The sequence below is a fragment of the Aulonocara sp. 'chitande type north' Nkhata Bay genome, linkage group LG15 (assembly GCF_057382095.1).
Source record: "Aulonocara sp. 'chitande type north' Nkhata Bay isolate Kocher_YH1m ecotype deep benthic linkage group LG15, A_spYH_male_GT1.1, whole genome shotgun sequence".
Taxonomy (NCBI): Eukaryota; Metazoa; Chordata; class Actinopteri; order Cichliformes; family Cichlidae; genus Aulonocara; species Aulonocara sp. 'chitande type north' Nkhata Bay.
Window position 1 is genome coordinate 40,984,951 of NC_141358.1, and position 16,721 is coordinate 41,001,671.

The window sequence follows — 16,721 nt, forward strand, 5'->3', positions numbered from 1 at the left end:
TTTCTGACTCCTGACTTTAGTGATGTGTCCCACACTTTCTCACACAAACACAAACTTTGACCCACGTTTAGGATCGTGTCACTGTGTGTAAATTGTTTCTTCATCACACAGGAAGGTTGTTGGGATTAAACTCTGAGGTCAGCACATGTTGATGATGTTTTCTGTTTTTCTCTGTTTGTTGATCAATTATTAACTTTTAGCGCCCAAAATCAAAGCAAACAAGTAGTTTTCTCATCAGTTTCTTATCGCACTTTGATTTCACTTGTCAATCTCGACCCCTCGTTGTTCGGTGACGTCACCGCGCATAACGCGCGTGTTGACGACATCTGACGTGTCTCCGTCAACACAACAATGGCGGATGCCGTGGAGGAAGCTCTTCGGGGCAGCTGGTGAGACAATTTGTTGTTCAGTCAATATTTTCGGAGCCTTTGTCTCGATTGTCAGACAGTCGCGTCGGATTTCTGTCGCAGATTTCCGTGTAAAGTAACTAAAGATGAGTTTTTGTGTTTAAAATAGTGTTGGAGTTTGGTGACGTTACCAGCTAGCCAGCTACATGACAATTAGCTAACCCGGTTCTGATAAATTAACGGTCGATAAATCTCAGACGGATAAAATAACAGCTCTTAAGTCTGTTCGGTGACGAAGTCTACATTTTTATCGGTTTCTCTGCCTCAGTGGGAAGTTTAGTAGCAATGTTAGCCGGACAGCTAATATTTAGGCGGACAGCCGCTTCCCTTTAATCTACCCCAGCCTCACTCTGTTGTTCCAGTTTTATTTTACTCTGAAATATAGAAAAGAGTTTATAGAAAAGTGCTGGTTATATCTAAAAACTTTTAAAGCAGCTGCCATTAAGATGGTTGGCATCGTGAAAGAGGTCTTCATGTGTCAGATTAAAGGAAAAACCTGAACGATAGACCAGCAGAGAGGGCTCTGGTAGCTCTGTTGGTGTGAATGGTGCGTGTCCATTCAGATCTATCGTGAAATGTTTCTACTTTGTTAAGAAAGACCTCTTCTGTGACACTGCTATTTGTCACAGTGCACGGGTCACTGAGGAGTTCCATGAGTATAAAAGTGACCTGGATTTTATACATATGTATAAATGTGTACATACAATCATCGGAGATTTTGAACAAATGCGTTAGACATTGTTCTTCTCCGGCTTCATCAAAACGTCAGATGAGGAAATATCTAAAAATGGTGTTCATCTCTTTGGAGATTTGGAGAACCAACACACAGATTCACAGGGAAGCTGTGAATGCCCCCTTTTATGATGTTGCTGTATTGTTTTCCTCTTGAGTTTGTCACCTGTCTGTATGCGGAGTTAAATTAACATGTATTTAAAAAAAAAAGATTAAGATGTAAATTAAGAGCAATAAACAACACAGGGCATTTAGTAAAAGCTGACATAATTTACATAATTACACAGATGTGAATAATGATTGAGTTAAATATGAAGTTAATAATAATGCATGTTGTTAACCCTGTTGCCTCACAGCGAGAAAGTCATGGATTTGAATCCACCATCTGACCCTGTCTTTCTTTGAGTTTGCATGTTCTCTGTGTGATTACTACTCTCGCTTCACCAGTTAACTGCTGTTTCTAAATTGCCCATAGGTGTAAACATTGTCTGTATGTCTTTGTTAGCCTTGCGACAAACTAGCAACCTGTCTCTTGCTCTGTAACATACACTGCAGCCCCCTCGGGAAGATGGATGTATGAACTTAATAAAACGTAGTGCTGGACAGTACAGCACAATTTTGAAGATTGGCAGTTTTGTCGTTTATAGTGGTATTATTAGTAATAATATTGTTTCTGCATCAGTGAGCCTTTGCATGGGTTTACTCTGAACCTTGGTGTAATAATTTACCTTAAAATGAACTCTTCAAATCTTATGTTTTGTTTTCAGCCTATGAACTTTTATCTTTATATTTTGTGGGATTGTAACTGTGCCGTTCGTTACTCTTCAGGGACCAGGATCTCATTGACGCTCTTGACTCTGGTGGCTCAGACATGGAGATGGAGAGGGGCACCATCCAGGTCCAGGAGCAGTCAGCTGAACACAGGGCCAAGATGTGGAAGGTGAGAACGTTGCAGCAGTTAGATTGTGGTTTCAAACAGTTATTGGACATGTACAACATACTTTGTACGTCTGTGGACAGAAGGCAAGCATTCTTACGTTAAGGTGTGAGTAGACTGGATCATCCCTTATTGGCACACCCAAAGAAAAGACTTCAGTTATGTCTTACATCACATAACAAGAGTCAGTATTGTATGTCAAGCATGTGGATGACAATAATGATGCTACTTATAGGTGACTGACTCGTCTTGGCTTCGCATGCAAAATACCAGCCTGTGAAAAGACACGTCATCGGCTGCACCCAGTTGTAAAGCAGCTTTGAATGGGATGTTTATTGTGTCTGATAATAGGCTGTTTGATAATATCATTAGGAGACCTTTTAGTCACTGTGTAAAGTTCAGAGAGCCTTTAATTTTACACCTCATAAAATTGAATAATTTGGTTTATTATAAAAAAGTTCAAATAATGCTTAAAGTCAAATCAAACACAAAGTGTTTATCAGTGCAGGAGAGCAGATGCAAGATTTCTTTTTTCACTTTAGGAAAACCTTAAAAATGAGAATAAAGTAGGTGTAGTTTTGTTTGTGTCAAATTCTGAAAACATTCGGATCTAAAAGTAAAAATTTGCACTTTGCTCCATTAATCATCGTATAAGTCATAGACTATAAACTGAAATTCACTTGGGCCACACGTGAAATGACAAAAAATATCACGGGCCAGACATTTACATTTGATTGATATGTTATATAATAGTTATTTATTTTTAAAGCTAAGCACTCCATTTACCAAAACAAAGTAATGGATTCTGATTTTAAACAACCTGTTTCACAAGCCTGAATATAACAACTCTGTGGAGTGGGCGTCTGTTTTGTGATAGCACGTCTAAGCCATAATTCCTAGACCTCCTCCTCACCAGTCACTTTCTTTAGCTCCTCCGGGAGTCCTGGGTCTGCCTGAGGGTCATGTCCTAGTTGGACATGCCTAAAACATATGACATGTCCAGGAGGTATCCTGGTCAGATGCCCAGATTACCTCAAAAAGCTCCCCTAGAGCAGGAAAAAAGAAGAAAGCTCATTTCTACCATTTGTATCTGCAGTCTCATTCTGATCATAAGTGAGAGTGGGAACGCAGACTGACCAGTTAACCAACTGCATTCCCTTCATGGTCAGGTTTCTCTTTAACACAACACACTGGTACAACCTTCGCATCAAAGCAGATGCTGCAATCTGGAGCGTTCACTATGGTCTTCTCATTCCTGCAGCTTCAACTTGATAACTCTGTGGTTGTGTGTTTGAAAAAAAAGAAAAGAATGAAAAGTCTGTAATCGTGTGGTTTCCATGTTACAGCCTGGAGGTATGAAAATGACTGCTCATAAAAAATCTAAAGATATCAAATGAACTTTCAAAGTTGTCGGTGAGTAAATATGGCCTCCCTAAGGGAGACATGAAGAAACGTATCTTTACCACTTTGTTACTTTTCAAAACAAAAACAATTATTTGCTTTAGCTGCGTGCCACGTTCATTGAGATCTGGAGCCTGTTTTACCTGTTCATCGCTCTGCAGCTGTACTGGGGTAAACTGGAGCAGCGGTCTCCAACCTTTTTTGTGCCACGGACCGGTTTATGCACGACAATATTTTCACAGACCGGCCTTTAAGGTGTCGCGGATAAATACAACAAAATAAAACTAGTACCGGTACCGAAAAAAAGAAGATTTATTCATAACACACGTGAAAAGGCCCAGGAAAACCGAGTTAACGATAAAAACGATAACAAAATAACGCTGAAAACCGATAAAAACCCTGAAAACCAGACATTTCACACCTGAGCCTCAACTCTCGCGGCCCGGTACCAAACGACTCACGGACCGGTACCGGTCCGAGGCCCGGGGGTTGGGGACCGCTGAACTAGAGGGTGCAGAGATTTTTTTTTAAATTAATTTCGTTTTTTTTCTCTCAAAATGTTCCAAAAATAATATCAGCAGCTTCTACAGTATTTTCTTCATGTGTATGAATTTGTTGTCCATCAGTGCAGTGAGATTTTGGCCACTTATAGCAGATCAGTCTTTATTTCCTGAATGTCAGGTCTCCTTTTCTCCCCGTGCTCAGCACTGAATCCTTGTTTTGTTTTTGCAGATTGCTCTCAATGTCTCCGGAAAAGGCGACAGCCTGGCTTCCTGGGACGGTGTCCTCGATTTACCAGAACAGAAGCTCATTCATAACCGGAGTCAGCAGCTGATCGGTGAGTAAATGTCGGTGCCTCTGAATACGTTGACACAGTCCTGACTTTTGGATTTGCAGTGAGTTTCTCAAGTGTTTTCTGGCACATCCAACTTGAGAATAAATTTTTAGTTCAGTAAAAGTCAGTGCATTATTTGTGTCAGGAATTTTGCTCTATTTTGTTTTTTGGCTCCATATCTCAACATTTAAGATCCACTGGGTTTGGCTGGTGAGGTTAAGGGGCTAAAATTCAAGAAAAAAAAATTATAGGCTGTTTGAGTTTAAAGTTGGATATTTGTGGGGGAAAAACAAGCTCGGCTTAGATGAGATTTATTTTTAAAATTAGGGATAAAATTCACATATTTGAACTCTTTGGATTATTAACTCATAAAGCATGTTAGGTCTTATCTTTAAGTCAGAAAAGAAACTAAAAGCTCATTTTCATTAAATAGAGTTGCTCTGGACTAATAGCACTGGTCTCTGTGTGCAGCTGGCTCTGAGACGACCGTCTACAAAACACAAAGTATTTAGTAATAACATCGATCTGCTGTTTGCAGTTTATCTTATTGCAACTCTTGTCTGATATGATGCGCTGCTAATGGGCTGAATATGAGAGTTTGTGCCTGTGTGATGTTGGTGATCTACTGCTAAGACTTCTGAAGCCCTGATGATCCTCCAGAAATGTTATGTTTGGTTTAAAAATACTTTCTTTAAAGGTTTAAATCTTCTCCCTAATCTCAGTTTCCTATCATGTTCCTGTGAGTTTCCGATGCTGGTGTGGGAGGATACTAACGCTTCCTTGTTGTGGTAGCATTGTCCGCCCTCCATAATGCAAAAACGCCTCAGTGGAGCAGCACTCTTGCTGCTGAAGAGATGCAGAGGAGTTTATTTACCACTTCCTACATTAGATAGAAAAAACGGGGAGTTATACCATCGGGGTAGCCTCGTGAATCATCTAGCCTGCTCTAACTTTGTACTTTTTTCCCTTCTTGTTCAGTAGAATAGCTCCCCTCCCCTCCAGTCTTTGTCACACCCTCCTCTAATTTGAAATTCAAACCAAAAGTCCCGTCATTTATTTAAAGGAGTACGGAGCTGTGAGCATGAACGGCTGTCACAAGTTTAGATAATATGCTGACGTGAAACTATGGGGAGAGATTCAATTGAATAGAAATCTGATAATAATGACATCATTTAATGCATCAATAGGAAAAAAAAAACTTGACCTATTTGGAAAAGATAACTAAAACTGCCGACCCCCTCCGTGTGTCCCATGTTTAGACCAGCTGGCAGTGTCAGAGGAAGAGAGGAGTGAAATGGTGTCCGACGTTGAGTCAGTCATCACTTTCTACTGCAAGTCGCGTAACATCACTTTCACCCCTGAGCTCAGCTGGCCGCACCTGCTCAAACCGCTGCTGGGGCTTCATCTACCCCGGAGCGACCTCTACAACTGCTTCTATGCTATCATGAACAAATACATCCCTCGGTGAGTCATCTCAGCCTCCTTGTCCCCTTCACCCCACTCACACAGACACGCAGGCTTTGACTGTAAAAGCTTTCCCGTTTCAGGGACTGTGTGCCCAAAGGCCGACCCTTCCACCTGTACAGACTACTGCTGCAGTATCACGAGCCAGAGCTGTGCTCGTTCTTGGACACCAAAAAGATCACACCAGACTCCTATGCCATCAACTGGGTATGTTGCCTCATGTTAAATAAGTTTTACAACATTTTTGCCCCATTTCAGAAAAAGATTCAGTCAAAAACAATTAACGGCATACAGCTTCAATTTTGGTGAAATAAAAGTTGCTACCAGCATTTTTACCCCTGCAGAAGTGATATTCGTTCACATGCATTTACTCCATATTTTTTCATCAGCTGTTCTCCACCTGTGCAGCTCTAGAGCTCAAGTAACACTGCTCTTCATGTGGCCATGGCAAACGATGCGTCTGTGTTTGTCTCTGTTCCACAGCTGGGTAGTCTGTTTTCAAGCCACTGCCTTCCTGAAGTTACCCAGACATTGTGGGACTCGTACCTCCAGCAGGCGGACCCTTTTCTCATCTTCTTTCTCATGCTTATCATCCTCGTCAATGCCAAGTATGCAGCCAGAAAGATAATCCAGCTCGTGGCTGTTTGTGCCAGCTCTGAAAGTTTGTTTTTGTTTGTATCCTCAGAGAGACCATACTTACACAAGAGGGAGAAAGCAAAGAGGACATTATCAGTGAGTTTGTTCCTCTCTTCTCATTTGTACAGTTTTTGAACGTCTTTTTAATGTAATTAAATGTGGGGAAAAAAATGTCATCCCAGAAATGCTGGAAGCGTCTCCTTCTCTCCTGGAGTCTGAGGACATTGAAGACTTGTTTTCACTGGCCCAGTATTACCAGAGCAAAACCCCTCTGTCGCTCAGAAAGGTGAAGCAAATAAAAACTGAGCAGTGCTGAATATAAACAAAGAGACAACGGCAGCATCTAAAAAAACCTCATTGTTTGTTTCCCTTTGTCTGTTTCTGTAGATGAATCAGAATCTGTTTGGTAGCAGTTTGGTGGCTCTCAAAGAGGAGGACACTGACCTCAGTCAGGCATTGTGCCTCCCTGTGTCTGTCCCTGAAATCCTGCAGGCAAACCAGCTGCAGCAGGTCAGTGACACTTTGAGTGGGAAATTATTAACTGTTCTCAAGTTTGCCCTGTGAGTTTAAGGAAGAAAGAGGATGTGAGGAAACTGGACTTTTTCTTTTTTTTTTTTTAGGATGGGGTACGTTTCTTCGTGGTGGATTGCCGGCCTGCAGAGCAGTACAATGCTGGCCATCTGTCCACAGCCTTCCACCTGGACTCAGACCTGGTGAGGGACAGGGGCTTTAGGGATTTGTTGAAAAATATATTTGCAGTAAACGAATATAAAACAAGCTTTATGTCTTCTTACAGATGCTCCAGAACCCATCTGAGTTTGCACTCTCTGTGAAGTCCCTCCTGGAGACACAGAAGCAGTCTTTAGAGTCGGGGTCCATCGCCAGCGGAGAGCACCTGTGCTTCATGGGCAGCGGGAGAGAAGAGGAAGACATGTACATGAACATGGTGTTGGCACATTTCCTGCAGGTGAGCTGTGAAAGTGGGATCCATATATAACGATTACAAACGTTTCCTTTAGATTTTTTCAAACTGTCAAAATCTCTGTTTGCTTATAAAATAAAATAAACGAAGCAGAAGCAGGAAAGTCATTATAATTCATGCTTTAAAAAAAGTAGTAATCACTGGAAGTTTTAACTGGAAAAATGAGAATTGTGTGACCTTGTTTGGCAAAACAAATGATTTTGTGATCTTTGTGTTGCAATATTATGGATGATATTCTAGCAGATCGGCTAATTTCAAGCTTTCTGTTACAGAAAAACAAAGAGTATGTCAGCATCGCAAAAGGAGGTTTTATGGGTGAGTAGGAAAATGACAATACTGACAAGCACATTAGTCTGCATACACACAGAGAAGTAATATGAACATGGAGAGGCCTATTTTTGCGTGTATGTGTAAGTTATAGTTTTTGTAATGGTTACATCGGTGAGGTGATGCAGCAGTGGCTGTCAGTGATTTGTCAGGATCTTGTTTGGACAAATCCATCATCATTTTTTAGCATGAAATAAAGTTAAAATACTATATTCATTTCTTGTACATATATGTATGTATATAGGGTAGATAGATAGAGAGAGATATGTTTCTGAGAAACTTGTACACATCCACATTTTTATATATCTGTCTTTTGGTCACAACTGCAGTACAGAAAATTGTGAAAGCTAAAATTCACAGAGACACGTGTACTTCCAGCTCTTCAGCAGCACCTGGTAGACATGAACGTCGAGGGGCTTGACTCCTCGTACGTCCACTGGATCGTCAGCACATCTGGATCTCACAGCAGCCTCAGCTCAGCTGATGTAAGAAGTTAGGGGAGCCAGCCAACCCCCTTTATCATAAAGGACATAAACATCACAATATGCTCCACACTGGAGGTGTTAAGAGAGATCTTCTGTCTGATGGCACGGATTGTTACATTTTTCCATGAATACAGGGAGAGTCTCTGAGCGGCCCTGGAGACAGCAAAGGTGTGAAGTCCCTGGTCAACAAAATGACATTTGCTCTCAAGTCCAAGTCGGTCAATGTTAAGGAGAAGATGATCAGCTTCATTGAGAATACCTCTGCCCCCGTCGACAGGTGAGAAACTAGTTCCTCAAAACATTCACCACTGAAGCTCACACTGCAACACACACTCTCAATTTTCTGTGTAAATCATACAGTTCGCTACAATAACAGAATGCAAATTAATATTATAACACTGAAAAAAAATCAAGTTTGTGATTCTTCTCACATATCAAATACTAAAAACCAAAGTACCAGAGCGCCTTCTGAGAGCCAACTGATCCCTCTTCAGATGAAATTCTACCAGAACAGTTCAAATTTACCGTTTTTTGACATCCTGCTAGTTTGGGTTTAGTGCATATTTACACCTGACTGAAAACACCATATTTGCTTTTCCATATTTCCTGTCATGAAATTAAGTTCCTTGTGCCTTATCCCATAATAGAATATCTTTCAATCTACCCTGGCCAGAGAAGGTGATTCCAGATCGGTAAGAGCTCCCAAACATCCAGATGTTTATCACTGGCATGCCCACTGGCTGTAGACCCGCACCACTCCCAGGATTTTGGAGACTTTTAACGCATGCTTAGTATCAGCATCTCCGCCTACACCTGCCTACACTCATGTAACAACACCACACGTTCCCATACAGTACGGGCAGCAGGCTGTCTATGAGATACCGTTTCTTAGAATTTCTCTTCATGCTTTCACTAACAACATAAAACTGCTGTTTTGTCTGCACTGTCGGAGCTGCTCCAGCCTTTTAGGAAGCATTGAGTCATCTTTACATCCACAAGGTCGTCGTTTTCTAGTCTAACTCACCGAGGCCTTTGACTTCACCTTTGTTTGCTTGGAGATGCACTGAAAAGTCTGTCTTTCCATTTCATTATAGTTCTTTCAGATGATAGTCAGGGCTATGCAAAACCATAAAATAAACTATAATTTGCTTTAAATAGCCCTGAATATCATACAACCACTAATCTGTAACCCAGATGTCGAGCTAGAAATGTCTCGTTTAACCTCTTCCTTTTTGTATTTAACAGCACAACCTGTGGCAGTAGTGGGCTAATATTTTTTTTTTACTGCAGGCTGGAGGTCTTCATGCCATTGATGTTTGTGTGCAAACTGTTTAATGCACTTAATGTATAATTATCTAGTGTGACTATAATGCTCTGACCTGCCTTGTTGCCCTCTGTAATCAGGCATGTGAGCAGCAGCGACCGCGTCGGCAAACCTTACCGGGGAGTGAAGCCTGTGTTCAGTATTGCTGATGAAGAAGAGTACGATACAGGTAAAATTACAGCTAACACAGATTACAATTAGAAGAGGGTATTATTTTGTGAAATATTTAAGCATTGTGAGGGCTTTTATTTTGAAGAACAAAATGATTACTTCCATCTGATCTTCCTGCCAGATGAGATAGACAGTTCCTCCATATCTGATGATGACCGGAAGGAGATTGTCAACATTCAGACCTGGATAAACAAACCTGATGTAAAACATCATATTCCATGTAACGAGGTGAAAGAAACGGGTCACATGTTCCCCAGGTAAGCTGTCAGTTTTGTTTAGGAAACGTTTTAAATGAGTACAGTGACCTTGAAGCATATTGCATGGCAGCCATAATAAGGGCAGGTTGAAGTCTTTAAATACTAAGGTAAGGTGCTTCACTGCTTCCTGAACATAGTTCCTGATTTTCAGAGGCTCCAAATTAATTGAACAAGCTAACATACGTTTAAATACAAGGATTGTTTTTAATAGTTGGATAAAGTCTGGAACCCATGAACATCAATAAATCCTGTGTTTCCTCTGCCACGCCTACCGCGTCTGCCTTCACTTGCTGCTTGTTTATGGGACTTTCTGCTTTCAGTTTTATCTTCAGTAACTGAAAAGAGATCACGTGACTGACTTGGCCATTTCTTTTCCTTCAGAAACTCTTGGGTTGGCTTTGCAGGAAGCTTTGGATCATTATCCATCTGCGCTATAAAATACCATCCCACATGTCTTGCTGCATTTGACTAAATTTGACAGCATTAATCGATAGGGCTGTTCGATATAACGATATATATCGGACGACGATATAAAAACGTCTCGTTTCATTTTACGCTATCGTTTGTTTCGTGGTGTGGCAAAATAAACTGTTTACAGCAATATTTGTCATGGTTCTGATGGTCACTGTAGTGGCTATATTCATTTCTTAAAGTTCTCTCTTTCTCTTATATTTTATATAACCACACTGCTGACGGACAAGCGCCTGTTTTTATGTGTTGTCCTTAGCAACAACGACGGTAACAGCATCGCGTGTCCGCTTGTTTATGTTCCACGTAAACCTTTCACAATAAAGCTCAAGATCCCGTTGAGACTTTTCAAAATAAACTGAATCACATGAAAGAGCAGATTATTTACGGATGAGAAGTAAAAAAGAGCCGCCAGGTGCTAAAAAATAAACCTCAGACTCAAACGTTAGAACAGGCTTTTCCCCGCAGCACGCCGTGTAATAAATACTCACAAAGAAAATGGCGGCCGTTAAAACTTATGTCTAAAATGTATCGTTTCATGCATCGGTTAAAACACTCGACTCCAGCTACATGACGCACAGCTGGAAACACTTCACACAAGTCGAGCTGCCCGAGATTCACAGAATTTACAGAAAATGTTACATTTTTGTGATTTATATCGTTATCGGACGATAGATGTCTGATATCGGGAGATGAGGTTTTGGTCGTATTGCACAGCCCTATTAATCGACTGAATATTAAGAAACTCATTGCAAGTGTCCTGGGAACTCTCAGGATTTTCAAAGTAAAGTGTATGTCTTTGCAAGAAGAGGAGAAAATGTGAATGACTAACATTTCTTGATAATTTAATTTTCTTCACTGAAATCGTGATGCTTCCCATTGAGGTGAAAGTATGTTTTTGGCTTCTTGAGCACAGTTTTTGACATCCTTCCCTGGGTGTCAAAATTCAAATTTTATTTGTCACGTACAGTCATACACAGTACGATATGCAGTGAAATGCTTACACAACTGCTCGTGACCTAAAGAAAAATGAAAAGGCTATGAATAAGATAGGAAATAAATATGAAAATTAAAAAGGGTAAATTTAACTAGGAAGGAATAAAATAAGATAAAATATATAAATTAAAGTTGAAAATAAAATAACTGTACAACAAAATACACAGTATAGAAATATATAAGAATGTATGAAGAAATATAAAAAAAAAAAAAAACACCCAGCACGCCCCTGCGGGCGGTTGATCCTTCAAGCTCGGGTCCTCTACCAGAGGCCTGGGAGCTTGAGGGTCCTGCGCAGTATCTTAGCTGTTCCCAGGACTGCGCTCTTCTGGACAGAGATCTCCGATGTTGTTCCTGGGATCTGCTGGAGCCACTCGCCTAGCTTGGGAGTCACCGCACCTAGTGCTCCGATTACCACGGGGACCACCGTTACCTTCACCCTCCACATCCTCTCGAGCTCTTCTCTGAGCCCTTGGTATTTCTCCAGCTTCTCGTGTTCCTTCTTCCTGATATTGCTGTCATTCGGAACCGCTACATCGATCACTACGGCCGTCTTCTTCTGTTTGTCTACCACCACTATGTCCGGTTGGTTAGCCACCACCATTTTGTCCGTCTGTATCTGGAAGTCCCACAGGATCTTAGCTCGGTCATTCTCCACCACCCTTGGGGGCATCTCCCATTTTGACCTCGGGACTTCCAGGTTATACTCGGGACAGATGTTCCTGTACACTATGCTGGCCACTTGGTTATGGCGTTCCATGTATGCCTTGCCTGCTAGCATCTTGCACCCTGCTGTTATGTGCTGGATTGTCTCTGGGGCATCTTTACACAGCCTGCACCTGGGGTCTTGCCTGGTGTGATAGACCCCAGCCTCTATGGATCTTGTACTCAGAGCTTGTTCTTGTGCTGCCATGATTAGTGCCTCTGTGCTGTCTTTCAGTCCAGCTTTGTCCAGCCACTGGTAGGATTTCTGGATATCAGCCACCTCCTCTATCTGCCAGTGGTACATACCGTACAGGGCCCTGTCCTTCCATGATGGTTCCTCGTCTCCCTCCTCTTTCTTGGGTTTCTGCTGCCTGAGGTATTCACTGAGCACTCGGTCAGTTGGGGCCATCTTCCCAATGTATTCTTGGATGTTCGTTGTCTCATCCTGGACTGTGGTGCTGACACTCACCAGTCCCCGGCCCCCTTCCTTCCGCTTAGCGTACAGCCTCAGGGTGCTGGACTTGGGGTGAAACCCTCCATGCATGGTAAGAGCTTTCTTGTCTTTATGTCAGTGGCTTCTATCTCCTCCTTTGGCCAGCCTATTACCCCAGCAGGGTACCTGATCACAGCTTTTCTAGCGGCCTCTTCATGGTTCCCATTCGCCTGCGGGATCCCCAGGTACTGGCAAATATGAATATGAATGAAAAAAATAATAAATAAATATATATATGTATGTGTGTGTATATATATATATATATATATATATATATATATATATATATATATATAAATAAAACACAATAACAGCAGCTGTGCAAGTATTAAATGGACATGAAGAAATAATGTCCATGTTGTGCAATCCACATTATGTCTTGTGCAGTGCAAATATGCTTAAAGTGATTTAAGTGATGAAGTGAAAACAATGTCCAGAAAGTCCAGTGTGTGTGTAAGAACTGTATGTGTGGGTCAGTACTGTGTGGTGGTGTGATTGAGAGACCGTATCGCCTGCGGGAAGAAGCTCCTCCTCAGTCTCTCTGTGTTGGTCTTCAGGGAGCAGAATCGCTTTCCTGACCTCAGCAGAGAGAACAGTCTGTTGTTGGGATGGCTGAGGTCCTTCACCATCTTCCTGGCCTTGGTCCAAGGGTGGACGAGTTTGGCTTCGATGTGCAATGAGAAACGAATAAACAAGCAAGCGCTGCGGCCACTTATTAAACATTAACTCCTAACACTGATTCTTCTTTTGTGTTTCCAGTCATTTGTTGATCACAGCCACTCACATGTACTGCCTGAGGGAGATCGCCACAAGGAAGGGCTTTGCTTACATCCAGTCCAGACAAGCGCTGAACTCAGTGGTGAAGATCACATCCAAAAAGAAGCACCCAGAGCTGATCACGTTCAAGTTTGGAACCAACAATTCAGCTGGAGTGGAGATTTCAGTGGTTGAGAGGTGCTTGTCTGCACGCAGATGAAAAACTAATCAGACATGAATTTTAAAGTAGTGGCTTTACGATTTATTAACATTTTCCCTTTCAGCTAATGTCTTTTTCTCTGTCTCAGATATTTGATTCCCAATGCGGGCGATGCCACGAAGGTCATCAAGCAGCAGATCATGAAAGTCCTGGATGCCCTGGAGAGCTCATAAATGGTGGTGGTGAGCTCGTTTTGGGAGATTAATACAAACTGTAGGAAGAGGCTCCGCCGGTGAAATCTACTCTCCCTCCTGGACAGATCCCAGTGCAGTGTTGACTGTGAAGCCCCGTGTGTCTGTCTTTGGGACATGTGGGCACACTGCTGACTGCAGACCTGTGAGCCAGGCTGCGAGTGTTGAAATATTTAGGTGCTCCGCTGTCATCCAACCATTATATTATACTTATTTAAAAAGAAATATTGGTTGTAGTGTATGTTCTTCTCTACTGTTAGTATAAAAGGGGATCTCATTACAGAGGAGCTCCACTCTGATGAGTTCCCGCTGGCCTTAACGTAGCGTACTGACCGACCAGTGGCGAACTTCTTTCATCCACACGTGACTGACCTTTTCTTTTCCACCTGAGCATTTTGATGATGACCCATTCTTTTGATGTGAGCAGTATTGAGTTTCTCGTAACATGTTGTGTAGATTTAACGATCATTTGGTCAGCATGAGTCAGCCAGCTCGGACATAACGATGCACACCCCCACCCCAGAAAAGCAGTACTGGCACATGAAGCAGATTTCCTACTGCAGTAACTGTTTTTGATAACTTTACTTTTCCAGCAGGCAGCCTTAAATATAAACTATTTGGCGGTTAGTTTATAAATATGTAATGTGTATATATATATTGTGTAAACTGCTCTGTATACAGACCTTTGCAATGTCATTTTGAAAGCATATCCTGAGAGAATATGCAGTGAAACTTGTAAACTTTGCCAGGTTTGAAGTTCCCCTTCTTTCTGATTTTCTGGTTTTATGAAAATTGATTAACCTCATCTCATAGCAGTCTGATGTAGCTCCCAGAAAGCCTTTCTGGACTACATTATGAGCACCTCAGTATTTTCTCGTCCCAGTCAGATTCACCATGTGAATGACATCCCCCGCTCCCCCGATGAGTAAATTATATCCAGAAGGCTGAAACATTAGGGAGAATGAAAACATCACACTAACGAGCTGCAGAGGTTTGAAAGGAATGGACCTGATATGCTCATTTGCAGCTCTATTTTTATTTTTGGATTCAACTAGAGTAGCTTTGCATGACTGGCAGTGCAGAATAATCCTTATTTATGTTGTCCTCCAGCTTCAGTTCATCTGTTGTCTAAAGTTCCTCCTCTTTTAAGGCAACTTGTATTCTGATTGGCCCCCGAACAGCACTGATGTGATCTCTTTGACATCATACAAGTCAAAGTGTGTAACCCCGAGCCCTGAGAGCAGTCGGAAGTCTGAGCTTGGGCTTATGGGGATTACGCGGACATAGCTGATGTGATTATTTGAAAGTGTGGCCATGTTTCATATGTTTAGTATTCGTGTATGACAGGAAATAAGTAAAAGCATATGAAGTCCACTTTAAAGACGGTTTTCACGGTGCACAAAAAGCTGATCTCATTTCTGACCCACATGAACAACTTTTCTGTCCACACAGAATAGAAGAGCAGCACAGGTGGTTCTCAAACTGTGGTGCACAGATCCACAGGTGATTATGACCAGGGGGGAAACATGGGGTTAATCCACCGTGGATGAGTATGATTTTTTTTGAAAGTACAAAAGTAGACAAGAGTTTGGTGTGGTTGTGGTGACATTTATTTCACTAAAATTCAGATTAGATTTTTTTTTATTGCTATTGATCGTCTCATGTTTTTGAGTGGCAGGCGTGCTACAAAAAGTTTGAGAACCGCTGATGTGAAGTTATCACGACTACACTGATAAATGGGCCGCTGTTGACTTCTGATGGATGTTTCCCACTTACAGGCCCCAGTGTTCATCTGTGCTGTCACAGGATTTTTCGTGCTGACTTAATTTCCAAAGTGATGAAAAGCTTTAAAAAAATAAAAATTATTTTTACAGGGTGAAGATTTGTTTCCCTGGGAAAAAGGCAACATAAGAGGAAAAAGAAAAACGTCATCTATCAGCCGAATTTTTTTGTAACATCAGTATCCAATTTCATAATCGGTGCATCCATATTTATATATAAATATATATCTCTGTCTGTCTCATGTATTAGCTAAAACCATATACTGTGTTAAGCAGTCTGCAGTCCATACTGAGCAGTTTCAGTTTGCTTGCCACTGTTGCCTTCGGCCTCATGCCTGTGACGTGCGATATGGGCACCAGCAGTGGCGTGAAGATCCTCTAAAATCGCGGTTCTGTTCGTAGAGCGGTGGTGTTTAAGGTTCGGCTGAACGGTTTTATTTTGCATGCTTTAACAGCTCCACATGGGTGTCACACTAATGTGCGATTGGTCTGTTTCAGAATTGCCACGCCCCCCTCGATCGCCGTATCTTATTCTTTAGTCATGAAATCTGCTTGGACTCATTCTTGCTTTCTTCCTGCTTATTTATTTGCTTTGAAGTCTAGTTGTGTGTTCAGCCTCCCACAGAGACCTCCAGTGTGACAGTTGCAGTTTAAACTTCAGCCCAGAGGGCATTGGCCCCTTTCTCAGACTGAAAAGCACATTTAAACTATGAGCAAAGTAGAATTCAAGACAAAATCTGTTCCCGACCCTCCCTCCAGTCTGAAGCATTCCTGTGTAATCCATGCGTTGTTGTGCTTTTCTGATATTTTCCCATTGACTGGAACATCCTCGACTGGGAGTCTTTACATTCTCTGTAACATCACTGGATCAGGCTGTCAACCACTAGTCCAGAATGCAACATGTCTCAAATGTAATTTGCACCTTACTGTACTGCTGTTATTTTCTAAGCATTTCTGTTTTTAATAAATGGAGATTATTTGACTGCACGTTTGGACACACTCATTGTGAAACAGCATTTGACATGCAGTTGTGACCAAAGGTTTTTGGACATTAACTTTAATTTTTTCTGTACAGCAAAGTGGATTGTAAACAAGATGTGATTGAAGTGAAACTCTCAGCCTTAATTCAAGGCTTTAACAAAAGTATTGCAAA

The 16,721-nt window shown here is 41.7% G+C and overlaps 1 protein-coding gene across 2 annotated transcripts; it reads left to right on the forward strand.

Moving 5' to 3' along the window:
- Window positions 1-270: 270 nt before the first annotated feature.
- tbc1d23 (TBC1 domain family, member 23) lies at window positions 271-16,555 on the forward strand. Of its 2 annotated transcripts, XM_086263459.1 has the most exons (19): window positions 271-389; window positions 1,968-2,079; window positions 4,210-4,315; window positions 5,572-5,776; window positions 5,860-5,983; window positions 6,260-6,384; window positions 6,462-6,508; window positions 6,595-6,698; window positions 6,800-6,922; window positions 7,033-7,125; window positions 7,209-7,379; window positions 7,667-7,709; window positions 8,100-8,206; window positions 8,341-8,483; window positions 8,854-8,898; window positions 9,611-9,699; window positions 9,823-9,958; window positions 13,380-13,574; window positions 13,685-16,555. In XM_086263459.1, exons 1-19 carry the CDS (start codon window positions 352-354, stop codon window positions 13,767-13,769), a joined length of 2,091 nt encoding a protein of 696 aa, XP_086119585.1. In that variant the 5' UTR covers window positions 271-351; the 3' UTR covers window positions 13,770-16,555. The 2 variants fall into 2 exon arrangements, with proteins under 2 accessions (XP_086119585.1, XP_086119586.1); XM_086263460.1 differs by lacking the exon at window positions 8,854-8,898.
- The last annotated feature ends 166 nt before the right edge of the window (window positions 16,556-16,721 follow it).